At 45.9% G+C, this 24,168-nt stretch overlaps 1 protein-coding gene across 1 annotated transcript in view; it reads left to right on the top strand.

Moving 5' to 3' along the window:
- HUNK (hormonally up-regulated Neu-associated kinase) overlaps positions 1-24,168 on the top strand; it is a 129,627-nt gene that overhangs the window by 39,218 nt on the left and 66,241 nt on the right. The window contains exons 2-3 of the mRNA XM_055567695.1: positions 6,074-6,366; positions 22,038-22,093. Coding sequence (XP_055423670.1) covers positions 6,074-6,366; positions 22,038-22,093 — 349 coding nt within the window. The remainder of the gene's footprint in view (positions 1-6,073; positions 6,367-22,037; positions 22,094-24,168) is intronic.

The following is a 24,168-nucleotide window of genomic DNA, read 5'->3' as shown; positions in this document are numbered from 1 at the left end:
TCTGAATTATGGCCACAAGTAGGCCTGAAGATCCATGTCTCTTTCAGAGTGTACGCTTGGCGTGTATAACAGTGTCAACTATATTTTAGGTGCCTTAATAAGAGTTTGCTAAAGAAGAAATGATTCACTCGAGTTTAACCTAGTGTATTTATTAAGAAACCAACATGTCCTGGAAAGAAAGCTGTTCTTGGCTCATTTTTACGTAAAAAGAAAATTCATTCGGATCGGAGCCTCCTATTCTCCATGCATTCTGATTATTTAAAACATCACGAATAAAAGTGCTTTGATTAAGGGAAGGCTGAACGTACAGAAACACATTGGACATTGTATAATGGCTGAAGCATATATGCATATTTCTGTGATATTAAAGAGTAGTGTCTTTGATCAGTGATTTCCTTCCTCTCCATCATATGAAGATCCATTTTACATCTGCCTTTTCATTTTGGAGATTGGATGCGTGACCCATCCTTGATGTATTTCAGAGGAATGAATTTTAAAGGCAGTGAAGGGTGATCCAGGATGAAGGGATGAATTATTTTAAATCCTGTTAAGTCTGATCCTATGTAGGCAATCTCAATGAAGTCAATATTTAAAGGAGATGAGAGAGTAGACTAATATTAAACCACCGCCTTGGGATTTAAAAGCAGCTCTGTTCCAGAGAGTTCGAAACACTCAAATGTGATTCAAGCCGCTGCTGCTGCTGCTGCTGCTTCTTCTTTTTTTTTTTTTTTAATATGCTAAGGTGACAGGTCAAGGCGATGCTTTTTTTTTTCTTGGCTGAACTAAGTTTTGAATGCTCTTCACCCTCTACAGGTGGCCTCAGTGAAAGCAAAGCAATAATGATTATAAGAACATCTTTTTAAGGAGCTCTTACTAAGTGCCAGACATTTTCAGAGTGCTTTGTGAACATCATCTTTGCACACCCATGGGTCTGTGGAAGTGTGTGCCGAGACTGGGGCCACACGCTTTGTGCGTCCCTCATTCTAAGTAAAATTCTACATTGGAATTTTTCTCCTAAGACGTCACAGGGGTCATTAGGCGTGAATGCCTTTCTGCAGCTAGCCCCTCTCCGGAGGAATTAGGATAGGCGTGTTTCTCCTTCTCCTCCTTCCTCGTGTGGGAGGGAGCAGGCTTCCTATCCCCACAGACCAACCTCTTCCTTTGCTTTCTGAGGATCTTCTTCCTTTGCTTTCTGAGGATCTCCTTCCTTGCCATCACCCCTTCTTCCCTGTATCTTCTATTTCTCTACACCGTAGCTGCTGCCGCCTCATCTTGGATCTATTCAATTTTTTTTTTTTTGCCTTGGGATATTTCCTTTTCTTTTGTGTGAGCTTAGCTATTTAAAAGTTTGCTGATTTTATACACTGAGAGGTATTTATTTATTTATTTATTTTGCAGGAGCCTGGGAGTGATGATGGGGTGGGAGTTGCCATACTGCGATAAGTGTGGTGTCTTAATTAATGAGAAGCTGAAGAATGATCAGTTTCACCTGTGGTCCACTGTTGCTGTGTTCCCCTCTCTCTAGTAATTTCTCAGACTTTGCTACTTACTTGGAAATGTGGGGGCAATCCTTGAAAGCAGATTCCTCTGTAAAATTTCAGGAGGCTATGCAACTTGAAGCCATCAGAAAGTTGGAGACTTTGTTTTATTGACCGTTCACAGCAAAACTTCTTTCCCCATATGCTCAGGATGAAACTCACAAACTCCCCTGACAACACCTCCCACCCCCTGCCCCACACCCCATTCACAAACTCAAAGACCATGTTGGGAGTTCTAGTCTGGTCCATCAACTTGGGTCCTCAGTCCGTCTGTGCAGATTTAATTTTACTCTTTAAAACTCTCCTGACTGAATCAGTTTATCTTTTCAGCTAGAGACCCATCATCACACTGGGCTTCCCCTGGTAGAATTAGTGCCTGTAAATCTCTGATTACTGTCAAATTAAATTAGATGCCTCCCTTTGCTGATCATTGATCACTGCCAATTCCTTAATTTCCCATTCATTCCCCCCCCCCCCATTTCAGTTGTTACAGACGAAGTTGATTAAACGGTTTTGTGTAATCAAGAACGTCATTCCATCTTCAGTATTATCAATACAGAGTTTACAAGTTTAGCGACGCTTACAAGTGAAGGTGTTTAAAAATAGAGAGGGGCCTTTATAGGATAGCTTCTCTAGGCGGGGCTGCCTTAGGGTTCAGGGTTTTCACAAAGGGACTTTAAGAATCAGTAGGACTTGGGAACCAAGATCTCAGATGATGGTGGAGTGGACCCCTGGTGTGTTAGTTTCCTGTGGCTGCTGTAATGCATGGGCTTCCCAAGTGGCTCTAGTAGAAGTGGGTTCCATCCCTGGGTCGGGAAGATCCCCTGGAGGAAGGCATGGCAGCCCACTCCAGTATTCTGGCCTGGAGAATCCCATGGACAGGGGAGCCTGGTGGACTGCAGTCCATAGGGTCACGAAGAGTCGGACATGACTGAAACGACTTAGCACGCGCACACACATGCTGTAATGTGTTACTGCAAACTTGGTAACTTAAAACAACAGAAGTTTATTCTCTCACAGTTGTGGAGGCCAGAAGTCCAAAGTCAATTTCACTGGACCAAAGTCAAGGTGTTAACAAGGCTGTGCTCCCTCCGATGGCTCTAGGTGGATCCGTTCTTTGCCTCTCCCAGTGCCTGGTGGCCGTATTATCCCATCCCTGCCATCTCTGCCTGCTTCACCACTTGGACTTCTCTGTGTATTTGTGTGAAATCTCCCACTGCCTCTATTTTATGGGGACACTTGTGGTGACCCTTAGCGCCACCCAGATAATGTAGGTTAATCTCATTTCAGCATCCTTCACTTTTTCCAAATAAGGTCACATTCACACGGTCTAGGCGTGGGGGCTTAATGTCTTTGGGTAGCCATTATATAACCTACTCCAGGCAATGAAAGAGCTAAATAAATTATCCTCCTAATAATTGTGTGCTCTGTTAAGAAAGGCAGATCGTATTACTGCCGGGCTTTCAGACTGTTGTTTATTCACAGTACTTTTAAGAATTTCACTGCCAAAGGGTGTAATTTTTAAAACGTTGCAACATAGAGTTGAGCAGACAGAATCTAATTGTACTTTTCAGCATTCCTCTTTCTGCCCCCACAAGATGAAGGATATATATTTGTGTGTATATATATGTGCATGTGTTATGCATATATACATATATTTTGTCACAAATGAGTACAGTTTTTAAAGCTCTTGGCTTTGTATATACTGAACTGGTAGACCAAAGTGCAGCCCACTTCTGTGGGCAGATAGCATCAGCCTCACGTCGCCCTGGGATGTTGCAGGTTCTGATTTATCTGGTCCAGTCGCTGATTGTCCCCTCTTGGTCATACCTGTGGTTTAAGGGCCTGATAATCTCCATTAAAATGGGCGAAGGTGGTCAAAAGGTACAAACTTCTGGTTGTAAGATAAATCCGAAGGATGTAACAGGCAGCATGGTGACTGTAGTTAGCAATGAAAGTGAAAAGAAGTGTTAGTCGCTCAGTCGTGTCTGAGTCTTGTGACCCTGTGGACTGTAGCCCGCCAGCCCCCTCAGTTCATGGGATTCTCCAGGCAAGAAGACTGGAGTGGACTGCCATTTCCTCCTCCAGTAGTAAGCAATACCATATTGTATGTTTGGAAAGTTACTAATATTGAAGATCATAAAAATTCTCATACACACGCAAGTTTATAACTATAGTGATGGATGTTAACCTGATTTATTATGGTAAACACTTCCCAATAGAGACACACACCCAATCCTTATGTTGCATACCTAAAACTAATACAATGTTGTATGTCAATTGCATCTCAAGTTCTTTTTAAAAAAGACTGTTCTAGAAGAAACGATAAACTGTTTACAGCTGGATTAAGCTGTTTTCAGCTAGTTTTGCTTCAATGATTTAAAAAAAAAGGTTCACTGATTTGCTTGTTAGTAACCTGTTGGTCACTCATCGTTTATAAAGTACTGTAGTGCAGCAAAGTGGGGAGTGGTCCCTGTGTTAAGGGGAGGGATTGGTGCTTTAAATGGTATCGCAGGTGGTAGGTATGATGGGAGCATACAATAGGAGTGTTAAAGAGACTTTCTGGGAGAAAGGTGGGACTGGAGTTAGTGTCTAAGGATTTGAAGGTGTAAAGAGAGTGGAGAGTAGCTGAACGTGTGGTCGGGGGAGTGAGGAGACCTGCTCTGGGGGGCTCGGAGTCTGGGCTGAACAGTGGCGGGGTTGATGGAGAAGAAGCTTCAGTGCTGGGCTGAGGCGCTGTGGACCTTGCCCGATGGGCAGCAGGGAGCCCCCAAAGAGCTTCAAGCAAGAAATCAGAGTTCTAGACATCAGGGCAGGGCAGAGTGTGAATTCAAGGGGCCAGGGTGAGTATCAAGGAAAAGAGGCAGGACATTAATGTCATAGTCCAGAGCAGAGGTGGCCAGACTTGTATTTTTATCACAAATCTGTCAAGAAAATAAAATTTGAAACCGACACAACAGTGTGAAGCAATTATCCTCCTATTAAAAAGTTACAATTTGAGTGGTGGTTGCCAGGACCTGGGAGGACTTAGGATAGAGGATTAGTGTTAAAAAAAAGAAAAGAAAAGAACATTTGAGCCCCTTTGTACAAACACGTATCTGCCTGTATCTGCCTGCCTGTTGTTCAGTCGCTCAGTTGTGTCCGACTCTTTGGACCCCATGGACTGCAGCACGCCAGGCTTCCCTGTCCTTAACCATCTCCTGGAGTTCACCCAACTTCATGTCCGTTGAATTGGTGATGCCATCCAACCATCTCATCCTCGGTTCCCTCTTCTCCTATCTTCAGTCTTTGCCCAGCATCTGTCTATCTATCATCTATTAATCGTTTACTAATTAATCGATATCACACTTCTGTACACTGAATGCATTATGAAGCAGTTACAAAATATAATTACAAAAAAAAGAAATAAATAGAAATGAAAGGTCCAGTGTTTCTGTCCTGCAGCCCAGTGGCTTGATAGCCTCATAGAAGAATGCCCCTTGGGTTGCTCGAGTCTCACACAGACTCAGGGCATCTGAACGCTGGGAGGCAAGGTCCCAGATGAATGCAGCCTGGCTTGGGGACAGAGAGGAAGGAAAAGTGAGAGAGGCAGTGAGCACAAGCAGACGATGAGGTGTCAATGGCTGGTCGCCTTAGAGAGGAGAGAAGACGTAAGGAAGAAAAGAAGAGGGCAAAACAGTGTTGTGTTTTAAGGCTGGGTAAGTGAATTGCCAATAGCCAACGAAGGAAGGGCAGGAAGGTGGAGACTTGGGCAGAAGTCTTCTCTCCCCCTTCATCCCTCCATCCTTATTCCATTCTCCTTTCCCTCCCTTCCTCCTTCCTTCCTTCCCTTTCTGCAAAGCTGGAGGGTCTATACCTGTGACTTGTTGATTGTAGGGGAAGTGACCCAGGAGGGGCGTCCAGGTGGCAGCGGAGGTGTCACTTTGGAGCAGCAACAGGTTGGGCCTGACTTGGGGCCAAGAGTACCTGCGTCGTGATTCAGAGGGAAAGAGGTGACCACTGGAAGCCAGGGGCAGCCGGACCTGAGGGCCTGGTGTAGAGCAGAGAAGGGTGGGGAGGAAGGGCAGGGCTACCAAATCCCTGGGCATTGCACCCCTCAGCTCCCTAAACACGCCCCAGAACTGAAGATGGAGGCAGATTTGGCTGTTTCAGAAATGAAGGCCTGGGGGGACCCAACCAGGAGCAATTACAAGGTCTGAGCGAGGTGGGGTGGGGGTGGGGAGGGGTCTTGGCTGGAGGTGACCTTGGTGTTTTCTCCACAGGATAAAACACCAGGTTTGACACTGACTCTTCACTGAGCCTTCCAGACTTCTTCAAGCTGGCCTGAGTGAATGATATTCTCTTCCTTCGTGGTTGACTCTTCCGACCTTTGCTGATGTAACATTTTTCTTTTCTCCCTGGATGCTATTTCAGATCAGGCTTTGCTCCTGGTGTGGAGAAGGAGCAATGTGTCTTCCTAGGGTTTTGTGGCTAGTCAAGGGGGTAAACTTCGCCTGCAGTGTCTGGTAACAGCCGCATTCCTGGTGTCTCCTTAGGTGGCCATCAAGGTCATTGACAAGAAGCGAGCCAAGAAAGACACCTACGTCACCAAAAACCTTCGGCGAGAGGGACAGATCCAGCAGATGATCCGCCATCCCAACATCACCCAGCTCCTCGATATCTTAGAGACGGAGAACAGCTACTACCTGGTCATGGAGCTGTGCCCCGGGGGCAACCTGATGCACAAAATCTACGAGAAGAAGCGGCTGGAGGAGGCGGAAGCCCGTAGATACATCCGGCAGCTCATCTCTGCGGTGGAGCACCTGCACCGGGCCGGGGTGGTCCACAGGTAAGGGCTGCGCCGTGATGCTGGCCACCAACTCTGGGCCGGACGCACTGCTCCAGTGCAAGTCAAGCAAGGCTGAATCCATCCTGGCTCTGTCCTTTAAATAGTTATGTGACCCTAGCCTGGTTACTTAACCACTCTGAACCTCAGTCTCTTCTTCTGTAAAATGGGAATAATCATGATACTCATCTCATAGTTGGTATAAAGGGAAATGAGTTGTTATACGGAAAGAACTTGGAACTGCATTTGGTATGTAATAGGGGCATTTTAAGTGTTGGCTGCTCTTGTTATTATTATTTCCAAAACAATAAAAACTCTTGCTCAGGTGCCCGAAAGAAGCAGCAATGTTAAGATGGCATGAGACTGTTTTTTAGCAATGCTTGATGGTGCTTTCACTGTATTTGCTTTGCATATGGTAGTTGCTTAATAGCCATTTTATTCAATGGAATTGAATCACTACATGAATTGTGAACTTGCCTTTGAAAGTGAGGCTTGTTCCCCATAACTAACTAACCTTGTTCCCAAACTAACCTTGCAAATAATTATGAAAAGCAAACTTTTTTTTTTTTTTTGGAATAGCCTGTTCCCTCCTGAGGAGGCGCTTTGCAAGCAAACTGAATGGAGACAGAATTTTTGGCAGTGTTGCTGTTGGTGGTGGGGGCCGACTTGTAGTGCTAGACTAAAATAAGATCAGTGCTGCTGCTAAGTCGCCTCAGTCGTGTCCGACTCTGTTCGACCCCATAGACAGCAGCCCACCAGGCTCCCCCGTCCCTGGGATTCTCCAGGCAAGAACACTGGAGTGGGTTGCCATTGCCTTCTCCAATGCATGAAAGTGAAAAGTGAAAGTGAAGTCGCTTAGTTGTGTCCGACTCTTAGCGACCACGTGGACTGCAGCCTACCAGGCTCCTCTGTCCATGGGATTTTCCAGGCAAGAGTACTGGAGTGGGTTGCCATTGCCTTCTCTGAAAATAAGGTCAGTAGAATATAGTAAAATTAAAAAAAATGAAAGTGTCCTCTTTTCCTCCTGAAAAAGTGTTGACTTCATCGATAAATGCATACTTCTTCTTCATGGAGTTATAATTCATAATTACTCTGGGTTGTTGAGAAAAATTAGGGCTCATGTTTAATCGATTCTCATTTAAAAAACCAAGATCAAGGAATTATATAGATATGCACACACATATGTTTAAAAATTTTGTATTGAGATACAGCTCACATCCCATTAGTTATCATTTTAAAGGGTGCAATTCAGTCATTTTCAGTATATTCAGAGTTGTGCAACTATACTCACTGCCTTAATTCTAGAATATTGCCATTACCCCTAAAAAGAAGCCGGGTACCCACTGGCAGTCACTCTCCATTCCCACCCCTCCTACCAGGCCCTGGTCATAACCACTACTAGTCTTCTTTCTGTATCTATGGATCTGCCTATTCTGGATCTTGCATATAAATGGAAACAATACATGGTCTTTTATGAGTGGCTTCCTTCCAGTTCACTTTACCAATGGGCTTGGCACCGGGGATGCTCTGCCCCTTGTGCCTGAATCTGGGACACGGTAGGGAGGTCTTGGTGGAGGGGGCAGGGAGACACTGAGGGGAAGTCCCAGTCTTGGATTGGGACTCACTGTGGGGAAGTCTCTGGTACAGGGGGGACACTGAAGGGAGGCCCCAGGCTGGGGGTGGGGGGACATAGATGGGGCAGGAGGCCCGGGCTTGGGGGGAACTGGGGGAAGGGGGAGGTCCCGGCCTTGGAGGGGAACTGGGGGGAGGGGGGAGGTCCCGGGCTGGGGGAGGGGGGCATTGGGGGAGGTCCCGGGCTTGGGGGTGGACTGGGGGGAGGGGCAGGTCCCAGGCTTGAGGAAGAACTGGGGCGGGGGGAGGTCCCGGGCTGGGGGAGGGGGGCACTGGGGGTGGTCCTGGGCTTGGGGGGGACCTGGAGGGAGGGGAGAACTGGGAGGGGGAAGTCCCGGGATTCGGGGGGGACTGGGAGGAGGGGGAGGTCCCAGGCTTGGGGGGGAACTTGGGGGAGGGGGGAGGTCCCCGGCTGGGGGAGGGGGCACTGGGGGGAGGAGCCAGCCTTGGCCAGGCCCCATTCAGGCAGATCATTTCCTCGCTAAGGTAAGAAAATCTCTCCATGTACGTATTTTTAGTCAGACACACTGTTAACAAATCACGATTCATCAGAACTCTTCTGAGTTTCGATCAGCAAGGAAGGGAACATTCAGAAATTGTAAGTGAATAACCCTATTTTTGGCTGTTAACAACTCCCTTGTGTAACCTGCGGTGTCAGAGCTCTGCCACGATGGGGGACATGATGATCGTAGGATGCCTGGTTTGGTGATGAAGACGACAAAGGCAGAAACCTCGCAAATGAATCAGCTTGGGTTACCGGCTCCGCTGGTCATGGAGGAAAAGAGAACTGGGGGTGGAGCTTTCCGAGGGACTCAGGGTGTTATTACACGGGTTTCATGCTGTCAAAAATCAGATGCGCCCCGGCTCGGAGCTTCCGGGACAACAAAGGGAAAGCCAGCGAAGGCTGTGCATTGCTTGCTGGTCTCTCCCGCAGGAAATTCTCAACAACCCTTTTAAAGTAATTTTAACAAAATCCAGTCCTTCTCAGCGCAATTACTGTCAGAACGTCAAAGGAATGCATTTAATAATGTTTTGATAGCAACGAGGGTGCGCTTTCTCTCTCTCTGATCTCCGGCATTCCGCTTCGTTCCCCACCTCTTCGGAAATCAGCCAGTAGTGGCAAAGGCTCAGATCTTTTGAAGTTAGGGAAGGTTGGAAATACAGGTGTCGTTTTGGAGGAGTTCTTCATTTTCTCCTCTAGAAATCTCGTTAATGAGTGTCAGCGCATGTGGGCACAGGTGATTAGGTGGTGGAGACATCACAGGAAACTGTTTCCAATATATTCCTGGATGGCTATATCTGGAATGTCTTGAATTTTCAAAGGTTTTGAGTGTCTCATTTCTAGCAGCCATAATCTGGTAATACACTGTAGCCTTTTTTAATGGTGGAGAATTGTCTCCTTTATGCTGCAGAGGTGGAAAGAATTCATAAATTATTTCAAGGTTGGGCTTCCCTGGTGGCTCAGATGGTAAAGAATCTGGCTGCAGTGTAGGAGACCTGGGTTTGATCCCTGGGTTCAGAAGATCCCCTTGGCAACCCACTTCAGTATTCTTGCCTGGAGAATCCCATGGACAGAGAGGAGCCTGGTGGGTTACAGTCCATGGAGTAGCAAAGAGTCAAACACGACTGAGGGACTAACATACACGCATATTTCAAGGTTAGAGTTTTCAAATGAGGAAGAGAGTTTAGATAGCATTTCAGAGATTTCCTGGTGTCCCTAGCGGGAAGATTTCTGAGCAAACCGATTGGATCATCCAAAAGGATTTAGGATGAATTTTGGTGGCTATGTTATATGATTTAAAGGGCTTTAGGTGATGTGTGTTAGAGGCTGCTTTAAAAAGCATAGTTCCTGATGAGTCTGATACTGTACCGTCATATCATCGTCAGCTTAATGCCTGGCAGAGCCCTCATTTCCTGTGAAATTAAATCTAAATATTTAATTATCGATCCAGAGCTATTTAAATATCTTTTAAAGGAAGTGACTCTTTAAAAATCATGTAACTATTACAAGTAGAAGGGAAAAAAGGAAACCAAACGTCTGTAAAGCAGATTTCCTTAGCTGGCAGAGGACTTCATTTAAAACTGAACCTGGGCTTCCCTGGTGGCTTGGTAGTAAAGAATCTGCCTGCCAATGCAGGAGACATCAGTTTGAGCCCTGATCTGGGAAGATCCCACATGCTGCAGAGCAACTAAACCCTCGAAACGCAACCATTGAGCCTGTGCTCTAGAGCCCATGAGCCACAGCTACTGAGTCCGTGCTCCAGTTACTGAAGCCCAGGTACCCTGGAGGCTGTGCTCCCCAACCAGAGAAGCCCCTTCAGTGAGAAGTCCGCGTGTCACAGCTAGAGAGTAGTCTCCTCTCACCACAACCAGAGAAAAGCTCTCACAATAACAAAGGCCCAGCACAGCCAAAAATAAGTAAAGTTATTAAAAAAAAAAAAAAGACCTGCCATGTACCTTTCATGTCATCTGCTGCAACAGTGGGGTTGTTCACTTTACGCAAAGTTCGAATGTGGACCTCACATCTTCATTACACCCTCTGAGGACTGCCTGAGATAACTTTGGGTTTAAATTCTAACAAGGGTTTCTTTTTTCCCATTTTTCTTTTCCTCAACTGGGCTCACACCAACATCTGATGATTTTTCTATCATACAAAAAGCGTCGACCTTAACATCCATCATCAGGAATGCTGATTCTGCTGCGAGGCTCATTTGAGATTCAATTGTTCTTTCAAAATAACAAAGTCCAATCAAGCCGTACAGACAAAACACACCCGGGTAATACAATACGGCCATCCCTAAGCAGGAAGAGACAAGCAGGACTGGGAGAGAGACATGCGTGATCAAAGGGACCAGGCGCCTGTGTGTCAACACGGCTGCTCCCAGAGCCGTGACCCCAGTCACTCATCAGGGCTGGGAAGGGGCCTTCTGCACTCCGAGGAATGCCGGGCAAGAGAGGGGACCCTTCTTTGTTCTCGTGAGCCTGACAAGAAGCAGATCCCACCTGTGCTGATGGGGTTTTACGAAGTTCTTTTACCTTTTTGGTTTCCTTTGGAGAGGGGAGAGAGGGGAAGGCGGATGAGAGAGGGGTGACTTCTGCTTTACTTGGGGGGAGGGGACTGTTGCAGATCCCAGGGCGAGAACGCATATTTGGAGACATTGGTTATATAGATCAAAGTTTCTTTTGTTGGGGACTGAGAAAACATGATAAGAAACATGGGATTTCACAAAGCTCTAGCCTGACAAGTTTGTGGATTGGGTTGCACCGTGGTCAGCGTGTGGATTCTAAGCCAGACTGCCTGTATCCATGTTCCGGGTCTACCTCTTAAAAGCTGCACTGGGCAAATCTCTCAGGCCTTTGTGCCTCACTTTCCGGAACTACACAATAGGGGTAAGGGATTATCCACTTCATGTGGTTGTTGTGAGGATTAAATGACTCAATTCCTGTAAAGTGCTTAGCTCGAGACCCTCAGGAAGTACTGAGGATATGTATGCTATAACTACCACTGAGCCCACCTCATTCGTTTTATCTGTGGAGGCCGAGTTCTGTGTGTTCAAGGCCCCAGAGCTGTTCTCTGCTTGTGTTTGTTGCTTGGTCGTGTCCGACTCTTTGCGACACCATGGACTATACAGTCCATGGAATTCTCCAGGCAAAAATACTGGAGTATTTTTCACATCTCCAGGGTATCTTCCCAACCCAGGGACTGAACCCAGGTCTCCTGCACTGCAGGCTGACTCTTTATCAGGTGAGCCACCAGGCTCTTGAAATCTTTGGCTGAATTGTCTTCATCCTTCAGGTCCCAGCTCAGAAGCTCACCTCCTCCAGGAGTCCCTTCTCTGGTCATAGACTCCCTAGCACCTTCTATTTTGTTTTCCAAACACTTTTCACAAGATTGCTGTTGTTCAGTCGCTAAGTTGTGTCCGACTCTCAAAGAGTCGGACACAACTAACTCCTTCACTAACGCCAAGAGCTTGCTCAAACTCATGTCCTTTGAGACGGTGATGTCATCCAACCATCTCATCCTCTGCCACCCCCTTCTCTTCCTGCCCTCAGTCTTTCCCAGCTCCAGGGTCTTTTCCAATGAGTCGGCTCTTCGCATCAGGTGGCCAGAGTATTGGAGGAGCTTCAGCTTCAGCTTCACAAGATAACTGGCTTGTTTCCTCTCTGGCTTTTGCACAGACCACCATCTAGCCCAGCGCCCAACCCAGTTCAGACACAGTAAGACTCTGTTGGATGAGTGAAGGGAAATTGAATGAATACAACTAGCGTCAGAGTTAGCACTGGGATGGAAGCTTTCTGGTCACCAATTCATGTTCTTTCTGGAAGATTCCATATTCTCTGGAATTTTAAGGGTGTTTCTTCATTGACTTCATACCATTTTATTTAGTTTTCAGGCCACATTTTGTCGGGTGGCATCTTTTTAGTGAATGAATAGCTCTTCCATTTTATGAGCAGAATTTGTTTCTGGAGCATTGTAGGAATTCAATAAAGGTTTCATTTTGAATAAATAAATCAGGTTATATGCTTAACACATTATTCTTGCATTTAACCAAATTGCTCATCTTATAAATAAATCAAAGATTAAAAAATCATCTGGTTTTTAAAAAATTATTTATTTTTAATTGGAGGGTAATTGCTTTACAATATTGTGTTGGTTTCCGCCACACAGCAACATGAATCAGCCATAGGTATACATATGTCCCCTCCCTCTTGAACCGCCTTCCTGCTTCCCACATTTGGTTTTAATACAGTGCTTTTGATGATTAAACCTAACTAAAAAAATATACAAAAAAACAAACAAAAAAACTCTTGTTCACTGCAAAATGCCTGGGGAGTTATATGCTTTTCTTGAATGCTTTATTCTTAGCTCATTACTAAAATCCATCTTGTGGCCATATCCGCAGGCACAACTTTCTCCCCCAGATCTAGTCCTCTCTGAGTCTGGTCCAGGCTCCCCATCTCCTGTCTCGGGCCCCTTCTGTCTGACCTTTCATTTGCCTCCCAAGCTGGGAAAGATTGAAGGCTGGAGGAGAAGGGGGTTGGGCAACAGAGGATGAGATGGTTGGAGGGCATCACCAACTCGATGGACATGAGTTTGAGCAAACTCCGGAAGACAGCAAAGGACAGGAAGGGCTGGTGTGCTGCAGTCCGTGGGGTCGAAAAGAGTCGGATGGGACTGAGCGGCTGAACAGCAACAACTGTGTGCTTATCACCGAGGGAATCGCTTATCTGAAATCTGTTTTCGAGTCTCCCCTTCACTGTGTCTTAGAACCTTTAGCTTCACCGTCTCCCCTGGCCACACCAGCGTCTCACCTCGTGTCTGTCAGTGCTCGTGCAGCTGGGAGGGGCCCGTTTTTGTCATCCTTACCTGTCAATCGGCCCTTCCAGGTGGACCCTCTTAGGATACCATTTTCCAAAGAAAGAATCAGGAGCTCAGAGCATGTAAGTGACTCTTCCAGGGCGGCTCAGCAGGTCTGTTCGCAAGCCCTGACCTCTGGAGCCTGTCTGCCCTACTCTCAGGCTGCCGTCCTGGCCCAGGTTTGCCCCCCTCCTCCACACTAGGCCTTCAGCAGCTCTCCCCTGTCCTCCCCCTACAGCCCTCTCACCTCCTCTCCCCTCCCTGGCAGCCTCCACTTTATGCCCCTCTGTTCCTCCCCTTTCAGAGAAGGCAATGGCACCCCACTCCAGTACTCTTGCCTGGAAAATCCCATGGACGGAGGAGCCTGGTGGGCTGCAGTCCATGGGGTCGCTAAGAGTTGGACACGACTGAGCGACTTCACTTTCAATTTTCACTTTCATGCATTGGAGAAGGCAATGGCAACCCACTCTGGTGTTCTTGCTTGGAGAATCCCAGGGACGGGGGAGCCTGGTGGGCTGCCATCTATGGGGTTGCACAGAGTTGGACATGACTGAAGCGACTTAGCAGCAGCAGCAGCAGCAGCAGCAGTTCCTCCCTTTCATCTTGGGTCTCAGCCCTGAGTGGCCCCTGTGGGTGAGCTCTCTTGAATTCCTGCCCCCCAGTTTAGGCCTGGGGTTCGTTAGAGGCCTGACCTTAACCACCTGGTGAGGTGAGGCCCCGTCATCCTGGTATTTGGGAAGCATGTTTGTGCATGTGCACACAGGCACATGTACACACACAGACGTGTGCTTGCACACACGCGCAGTCTCATACACGAGCGTGTGTTCCCCTTGCAAGACTGCGTGCACACACACTCCCTTGCTCTGTCTCCCCAGCAGCTGCACCTCCCCTCCCCCAGGACACCCCAGGACCCCCTTGTTTGTTATGGCAACAGGGTCCTCCCCTCCACCCCCTGGGTGTGGGAGGGCAGCGTTCCTCATGGCCTGTCTCCAAACCTTAGAGATTACTATCTTGAAAGGGATACCTTTAAAGGAGCCTTTGGGTGGGTGGGTTGTGGAGGGGGAGGGATGCTTGCTAGCCTGTGGGTGAACCTTTAATTGTTAGTCAGGCCTGTTAGCGCTTGTGCTTTTGAAATAACCCAGAACAAAGGGCTGGTGATTAGGGCTCTCCCCTTGGGCCTTCCTCTCAATCTCTGGAAAAATGCCTACTCACCACCCCACACCCCAACCGGACCCAGTGCTGGGTCTGCAGTTGTGGGGGTTGTGGGATGAATGCCATGAGGAGCCCCACCGGACATTTCTCCTGGCCCAGTCATCAGAGAAGGGCCGAGAAGCCTCTGGGTTGTGTTCCCTCTTGCTGGGGCAAAAGGCCTCCACTGACTGCTTTCCTTCGCTCCTAGGACACAGCGTTCCCACCCCAGCCCCCCAGCACTGTCCTGATCGCCGGTTCCGCCACACATGCCCTGTCCCGTTTCTTACTTGTCCCGAGTCCTCTTGGAAGCCCTACTGGTTAAGGGAAAGCCAGTTCCTGTCCATTCAGGGACCACTTTCTTTCCTTCCCCGGCGTTTTCAGTAACTCATTCACACTGCCTGCAGTCAGCTGGCCGCAGAGAGGAACTTGTCCCACTGCGGGTCGGGAGGACGAGCCCTCCACGTCTCTCTCTTCTCCGCAAGGTGGTTGATCCCATCACGGGCTGTTAAATGTGAAACTGAGCATCGCCTTATCGTCAGGTGCAAACTGGTCAGCTGTCAGAGCCTTCCCTCTCATCTCACAGACCTAACACCGAATACAGACAGATGTTTCGCTCTCGGGATGGAGCACCACGGGGAGGTTTTCTGGGTTACAGAGGCCTGCCAGTATATGTGTATATATATATATATGAATCTGCCTGCAGTGTGGGAAACCCCAGTTTGATCCTTGGGTTGGGAAGATCCTCTGGAGAAGGGAATGGCAACCCACTACAATGATCTTGCCTGGAGAATTCCTTGGACAGAGGAGCCTGGTGGGCTACAGTCCGTGGGGTTGCAAAGAGTCGGACATGACTGAGTGGCTCACACACACACACACACACACACACACGGTGCATTGTAATCTACTAACACTAAAACTTTGTGGATAAATTCACCCTTCTAATTTTTAATTTTTTTTTTTTTGGCTGTACCACATGGCTTACAGGATCTTAGTACACCAATCAGGGATTGAACCCTTACCTCCTGTTGTCGAAGTGCAGAGTTCTAACCACTGGACCATCAGGAAATCCCCTCGTCCTTTTATTCAAGAAGTTATCTTTCAATTTTTGGCCTCATGGGATCGTTCATGGTCTTTAGAGTCATTGTTGAGTAGCTGGGCAGAGGCTCTGAGTGGCCCGCTGTGCTGAATGGACTCATAATTAACTTCAGGTGGTAAGGATGCTCCACAGGGAACATCCTGAGTGAGGCTTGGCAGGGGCGCATAGCATTCCTAGTACTGATCTCTTAGAAAGGGGAAAATATCCAAGTGTTACTTAAAAGGTTAATAGACTTAATTTTTTAAAGAAGTTTTAGGTTTACAGAAAAATCATGCATGCAAAACTAGAGTTCCCATTTCCCTTCCCTGTGTTTTCCCTATTATTACTATCTTGTGATAGTATAGGACAGTGGCTACAATTGCTGAATCAGTATTGATACATTATTGTTAACTAATGTACACAGTTTACGTTCAGGTTCTTCGGGGTGCATAGTCCGTTAGGATGTTCTTCGTGCTGTGCACTCTATGAATTTTGCAGATACGTGGTGCCATCTGGCCACCACCGTAGTGTGCAGAATAGTTTGTTGTTTAGTCACTAAGTCATGTCTGGCTCTTTGTGACTCTGTGGGCTGTAGCCTACCAGGCTCCTCTGTCCTTTGGATTATCCAGCAAGAATACTGGAGTGGGTTGCCATTTCCTTCTCTAGGAGATCTTCCTGACCGAGGGAGCAAACCCGAGTCTCCTGCATTCGCAGGCAGGGAAGTCCATATAGGATAAATTTGCTGCCCTAAAATAATGTGTTCTACCTGTACATTCTAGCCCTCCTTCTGCAACCTCAGGCAACTGGTGATCTTCTCCTTGTCTGTAGTTTTCTCTTGAGAAATGGAATATTTCCTGCCATATCACTAAACAAAGGATGTCACAGACATCGGTAATTGCAGCCATCATAAATGGTGAGCTAGTGAGTTCTGAGGGAGCTCAGGAGGGAAAGAATACCTGCCATCTAGTAGCCATCAGACCACAGCCATTCCCCACAGTGAGCCCTGAGGACCCTCAAGATGTGAAAATACAGGATCCTGGCCCCCGAGACTGGAAGTGCATATCAAAGGAGTGAGTTCAGTGAGGCCAGACTCTTGCTCTTCCCATACACCGCAAGGTGCTAAATTCCTTACCTTGGGACAGCTGGTTTTCTTTAATTTATAATAATCTTTTGATGTTCAGACTACCTGCCTTTGTAGGTAGTCTACATACTTCTACATAACCTAGCTCTCCTCCTCACCTCCTTGGAGCAGTTCTTTCAGGGTTATTTGATATGTTTCCTCCTGGGTTTGAAGTCCTAAAAATTCCTGCCGATTAAAACATAACTCTCAACTTTTAAGTTATGAACATTTTTTAAGTCTACAGTGTTTTTCAGAAGGTCATAGAGTTGGAATCATAGTTTATTCAGACAACCTTCTTTCACTTAAAAACATGCATTTACGGTTCCATGTTCAATTCCTGGTTTGGGAGGATCCTCTAGAGAAGGAAATGGCTACCCACTCCTGTATTCTTGCCTGGAGAATCCCATGGACAGAGGAGCCTGACAGGCTACAATCCATGGGATCACAAGAGTTGGACACAACTAAACCACCACCAAGGTTCTCCTAGGCTTCCCTGGTGGCTCAGTGGTAAAGAATCTGCCTGTTAGTGCAGGGGACTTGGATTCAATCTCTGGGTCGGGAAGACCCCCTGGAGAAGGAAATGGCAGCCCACTCTAGTATTCTTGCTTGGTAAATCCTGTGGACAAAGAAGTCTGCTGGGCTATAGTCCTTGGGGTTGCAAAGAGTTGTACATGACTTAGCAACTGAGCATTCATGCAAGGTTCTTCGATGACTTTCATGACTTGGTAACTCATTTCTTCTTTAAAAAACTTTTTTTTTTATGTGGACCATTTTTTAAAGTCTTTATTGAATTGGTTACAATATTGCTTCTGTTTCATGGTTTTTTGTTTTTTTTTTTTTTTTTTTTTTTTGGCCACAAGGCACATGGGGTCTCAGTTCCCTGACCAGGAATTAAATCTACATCCCCTGTGTTGGAAGTTGGAATCTTAATCATTGGGCCACCAGGGAAGTCCTGATAACTTGTCTCTTCATATGACTGAAGACTATTCCATTGTCTGGGATGTCCCCCAGTTTGTATATCCATTCTCCTGCTGAAGGACATCTTGGTTGCTTCCAAGTTTTGACAGTTAGGAATAAAGCTGCTGTAAACATTCATATCCTAGGGTAAAATGACATTTTAAAATATGATTTTTGAGCCTTTTTCCCCTAGAGTCAGAAGGAAAGTCTTCTCCTTTGTAGATAAACCTCCAAAGACAAATCAGGAGGTGAAATAAAGCAAAAAGAAGTTGAATGTTCCCTTCATTTGGGTAGATTAAATATATTGATCTAGGTGGAGACTGATATACCTAACTTTCCATTAACTAGTCATGAAACTTTTAGGCAGTTCGATTGGTTGTCACTGGAATATTTTAGAAACTTTGATGAAAAGGTATGGGTAAATGCCCATTAACCAGCTTTGCTGTGAGCATTTTTCCTAGGGGTTGGGGTGGGTGTCTAGGGGATGCAACAGGTGAAAAGAAAAACTGATTTCATTTTCCTCCTTTTGCCTAATAATTACATTTTTATACTTTTCATCCTGGTTTTATGACATTTCCCTATTTTAAAAGTGGGTTTTTTTTTCTCTTCTACATCTCCTCTTATTTTGGGGGGCTTCCCTTGTGGCTCAGACAGTAAAGAATCTGCCTGCAATTCAGGAGACCCAGATTCACCCCTTGGGTTAGGAAGATCCCCTGGAGAAGGAAATGGCAACCCACTCCAGTATTCTTGCCTGCAGAATTCCATGGACAGAGGAGCCTGGTGGGCTACAGACCATGAGGTCTCAAAGAGTTGGACATGACTGAGCGTAATAATTACATTTTTATACTTTCTACCGTGGTTTCATGACATTTCCCCTATTTTAAAAGTGGGCCTTTTTTTCTCTTCTATATCGTCTCTTATTTTTAGCCTTTCATTTATATCGGTCTTCTAATCACTGTGGTTGGTTGTTCCTTGGTCTTTTGTGGCCCCAGAGTTATCCAGCTTAGTTTTATTGTTCTTGGCAGTTGCATTCTTTGACCTCACCTCTTTAAGCTGTTTTTCTTCATAATATTTGTTCTGAACCAAATTTCTCCTTGAATGCCTTCGTGTGGCTTCCATGCTTCCCAGGGAAAGAGGTTTAATTTTGCTGGAAATAAACTGTGGCCCTCTTTTAGATTAAATAGTGCTGCTGCTTTATAATCAGTTTTCACAGAATGCACAGTTTGGACTGTTGTTGGCACATTGTTTTGTGAGTCCCTGCAAGTGGCCGGGAATTACCATATATGCTTGAATATAAGGGTAAGACATAGTCTATCATTTTCAGGAAGGAAGAAGTGCCTTACAGAATGCTTGCAAAGTCTCTCATAGGATCAGGGCACAATCTCCATTATTTTCAACAGCAAAATACTAGTTAACCTTGACCTGACTCACCGATGGCCTTGGAAACTCTAGAAGTCTAAGGGAACCAATGGAAAGGGAGGTGATGGCATTTTGCGTGGCTTTAATAACAGCTGCTAAAGGGATATGACTCACAGTGTGAGAGTTTGTGAGACCACTCTAAAATCAATTGACTCAGTGGATAATTTATAGAGATTTTAAATGGGCTCTTATTATTTAAATGGCTTGGGATAATATTTCCAACAAGCACATCACATACAGATTCTAATGGTGCTTTATCTCAAACATCCAGTCAATTGAAAGGTCGCGTTACACTGGAGACTCCTGCTCTTGCCTGTCACAAGTTTGAATGAAATTCTTTCAATAAGATGTGAGGGTGTAGGAACAATATTTCTAAAGTAATTATGTTAAGATGATAGTATATGCTCTGAAATAAGATGGTGCAGCTTCATAGATAAATAGTGTAAATAGTCATTTGATCATTTCATTGCATTTCTAAAAATTATATATTTGTGTTTTCCAAAAAACCTTCTGAGGGGCAGAGTCTTCCCGTTGGAAAAGTGAGGAGGATCACCTTATATGGTGGTAGTGGGGGGGGTGTGGTTTACCCTGCATTGGGACATAGGTGACATCTTTTAAAGACTGGTACAGTTTTTTGAGTGTATGGTTTTATTTAAATCGAAGGGCATGTGTACAGTTCTTCCCATTGGTGAACACGTATGGATTTGTTGTTGTTGAATTGCTAAGTCGTGTCCGACTCTTCTGAGACCCCATGGACTGTAGCCCGCCAGGTTCTTCTGTCCATGGGATTCCCCAGGCAAGAATGCTGGAGTAGTTTGCCATTTCCTTCTCCAAGGGATCTTCCCGACCCAGGGATCGAACTCGAGTCTCGTGCACTGCAGGCGGATTCTTTACCAGTGAGCCACCTGGGAAGCCCACACCTAGACTGGGGACCATCCATCTACCTTCCCCAGATGCTCAGTTCAACACGATCTCCCTTCTTATTCAGGTATTCAGCCTTAAGGCTACGAGTCAAGGGTCAAGGATTCCAGTTTTGAAATCCAGAGGTGACTGTTTCGAGCTCACCTTTTCCTGCACTCCACTCCTTAACTCTTCTCATCTTGAAGTGCTGCCCTTTTGTCATTCTTGTGCCAGTACTTGCCTGACTGTTCCTTCTTAGCTGGCTCTGAATGTCCTTGTTCCTGCCAGCATGTTGGCGCCTCATTTTCCGCCCTCTCCCTGGGCGTCTCATGTCCTTTGAAGGCTCAGCTTCCTCCCATATGGAGGTTGAAAATCGGTAGTCTGTAGGCTGGACCTTGCCTGTAAGGTTGGCCCACGCTCTGTGGTTGTTACTGTGATTTGTTGCCAACGTTGAAAAACTGGGATTGAATCCAGATTTCTGGCCACTCTTGGAAGACGGGATGAGGCGGCCGTGCTGGGACCAAGTTGTAAACCCCTGTCCCCAGGAGGTGGGACACGGAGGGGGCATTTGGCTCCCTGGGCCTCCAGAGTTCTAGCAAGTGCTGTTCCCCTCATCTCTGCACTTCCAAGAACCGCTCGCTATCAGTCACCATTTTTGTTTATCATGACCATACTCTTCTAGTCCTAACAATAGAGATAAGAGGACAAAAATAACTCTGTTGGCTATGTCTGTATTCAGAAGTGTGAACATAAAAGCTGGACCAAGAATGCTGTGTTTCAAAATAAAAGGGAAAAAGCATTTTGTGTACATATAGAAGGGAACTAACTATATGCTCACACATTTAATGTTCATGGTGTGTCTGAGCTGACAGGTTGCAACTTAAGGTGCTCCTGATCATTGACATAGATGGCTTATACCTTCACCCACGTTTTTTTCTTCTGGAATCCCAAGTGATCTCTTTAATAATGTAGATTCATTGGTATTTACTGGGTTACGGAATGTGCAAAGGTACTGCGGCACAGTGGTAAGCAAGGCAGAATGTTTCATACCTTCAAGGGGCTGACAGTCAGCTTGTACAGGTACCACCAACCCCTCACACTCGGCATGACCTGGAGCATGTGTCTCCCTCCCACCTCCCGAGTTATCTCAGTGTCCATGATCAAAAGCCACTCATCATCTGATTAGCAATCTTCATTCCATCTGCAAACTTAGTTCTCTTTGGTTATGTAATGTTTACATATCCAAGGATTAGAACCCTGACATTTTGGGGGTCTATTTTTCTGTCCACCGTAATAGCTGCTTGCAAAATAGTTTATTATCCCTTGCTGATTTGTGGATGACTCTTGGGCTTCCCTGGTGGCTCAGCTGGTAAAGAATCCGCCTGCAATGTGGGAGGCCTGGGGGTTCGATCTCTGGGTTGGGAAGACCCCTTGGAGAAGGGAAAGGCTACACACTCCAGTACTCTGGCCTGGAGAATTCCATGGACTGTATAGTCCAGGGGGTTGCAGAGGTGGACATGACTGAGCGACTTTCACTTCACTTGGGCTCCAAGTATGATGGTTGTAGGACTGATAATCATATTTTCAATTAAGAGAGAAAAAAAAAAAGAAACTGTTTGCCTGAATATTCCTTACTGTGGCTGGTTTTGCTCACCATCTCACGAAAACGTGGTCCCATTTGTATTTTCTCAACTGTTCTGGCAGTGCCTGTCTTGAATGATGTCTTCTACTGGTTTTCTTAACTTCTAAGTTTCAGCTCTGGCCCCACTTCTTTTGGAAACGGATTGGTTCTGCCCTCCTTGCTCTCTGTCTTCTCTGAAATCCTTTAGCTTTTTGACTCTGCAGCAATTACGTATATCACGTTTCATAAATATTTACTTATTGATTGTGTGAGTTTTGGCAGCAAGCCTTATGGGTTGGTTCAAAGTGGCTCTCAACAGTTCGTTTCCCTTCGGAAGCAAAATGTTATTCCACTGTTTCAAGTGCTTATCTGAAATGTTGTATGGTTTTGTTTATTTCAGAGACTTGAAGATAGAAAACTTGCTGCTAGATGAAGACAATAATATCAAGCTGATAGGTATGACTTTTTTTTTTAAAGCAAGATTATCCTTTAAGTGCTATGTTGTCAATTCTCAGTTATTTATTTCTGACTTTGAAAATTACCATGGTCTATTTCTAATTCCCAGACAATACTTCTAGTTCATCTCCTTTTACCTGCAACATCTAAGCATGGTTTTGAAGAATTTAAACATAAAACATGTTCTTAGGATTATTCTAACTTTTGCTTCTCTGTTAATTCAGATGGAGCTGAACTTGTGGAGGGGTTCTTTTTACTTGAATTCACCTGAAAGCTTCTTAAGAAAAGGGGAACATAGTTTGGTTCAAAAATGCTGCTCTTAGCTTGGCCATGCTTTATTCCACTTTTCAGTGAATGTAGGGGCACTGAAAGAAGAGGAAATGCAGCTTACCTCCTCTTTTTCATGTCTTCGCTTTACCCCCGTAGTACCGGATGATGGTACAGAGTGAAACAGAGGGCTGCTTTAGAGGTCTGTGCCAATCAGGAGGAAATTCCAGGGTGGAGTGAATCATAACTGATTTACCACTAAGGGTCCATAAGCAAATTCACCCCATGGCTTCTTCTCCAGATATATTCTACTTTTGTTTACCTGTATGGCTGCTCTTGGCAAAATCACAGGGCATCATGTTTCCACCCAGATGTTAGCCCCATCTTTTACTCCTTTCTTTCTTTTCCCACCCCAAGTGCAAGTAATTTCTTCTCTCTCGAGGGCTTGAAAAGACTTTCTGTTAGAAGAAAAGAGAAGGATTAACAGAACTTTGTGAATTTTAGCTTTTGTACCCAAGAAGGAAATTTTGTTTGGCAAATACTAAAAACCATCTCCAGACTCTCTAAAACACATCATTCAAATGACCAGTTATATTCCTTGGGATCCCAGATGGCTTCCAACCCAATAACAGGCAAGAGGCTGCCAGGCACTCCAGGCCTGGGTGATTAAGCATCATTGACAGGTGTTGATAAATACACCCATTATTAGGACATTAATAATTAAGAGGAAACCAATCCCCCCACCCCGACCCGAGGGATTTTTAGGATGTATTCGGGTTTTATTTATTTTAATTGGATGATAATTATAATACTGTGGTTCTTGCCACAGATCAAGAGGAATTGGCCATAGGTATACAGGTGTCCCCTGCATCTTGAACCCCCTCACCCCCACCCAATCCCTCCAACTTGTCACAGAGCACTGGCTTTGGATGCCCCGCATCACACATCAAACTTGCACTGGTTATCTATTTTACGTCTGGTAATGTATATGTTTCAGTGCTGTTCTCTCGGCCCACCCTCTCCTTCTCCCACTGAGTCCAAAAGTCTGTTCTTTCCATCTGTGTCTCCTTTGCTGCCTGCACGTAGGATTGTTGGTACCATCTTTCTAGATTCCACATAATATGCATTAATATCAGTATGTATCCTTCTCTTTCTGACTTACTTCACTCTGTATAATAGCCGCTAGGTTCATCCACTTCGTTAGAACTGACTCAGATGTGTTAGGATGTATTCTTAGAAGATTCTTGGATGATCAAATAATTTTTTTTCCTCCTTAAATCAGATTGTTTTACTATTGCACTTGAGTTGTCCTGAGAGCCAGGTGCAGCAGCCTTAAACAAGGCAGACTCTGAAATGTCTGCAGGATGTCTTTTTGCTCCTGGTTTCCGAGGTCTGCAGCATTAAACAAAGGCACGTCCTGGTGGGGGTGGGGGGTGAGGAATGGAGGAAAGGAGATTTCTTTGTGGGTTCCCTGGCAGGGTGACCTGGCACTTGTCTTTGGAAAACGTGCGGGGAACAGTCACAGGGTTGCCCTAAAGCTGCAGAGTGTGTAAGAGAGCAGACAGTGTGAAGGCTGGGTGTCCATTGTGGTATGAATGAGCACACCCCACTCCCCTGCGTGCTGTCTGTGCCGAGGCCGGCAACCCCAGCACAGTGTAGGCCACCGCCAGGCGGTCCCCTTACCCGCCCAGCACCCCCATGCTGTTTCTGCCCTTCACTTTGCCTCTCTCTCTGCCCCTGTGTGTGTTTTCGCTTCTTTCTCTTCAAGTGATAGCCCTAGACAATCAACGGTGAGAGTGGAGAGTGTT

The sequence above is a fragment of the Bubalus kerabau genome, chromosome 2 (assembly GCF_029407905.1).
Source record: "Bubalus kerabau isolate K-KA32 ecotype Philippines breed swamp buffalo chromosome 2, PCC_UOA_SB_1v2, whole genome shotgun sequence".
Taxonomy (NCBI): Eukaryota; Metazoa; Chordata; class Mammalia; order Artiodactyla; family Bovidae; genus Bubalus; species Bubalus kerabau.
Note: the sequence above shows the minus strand (reverse complement) of the source record. Positions and strands in the feature narration are given on the sequence as shown.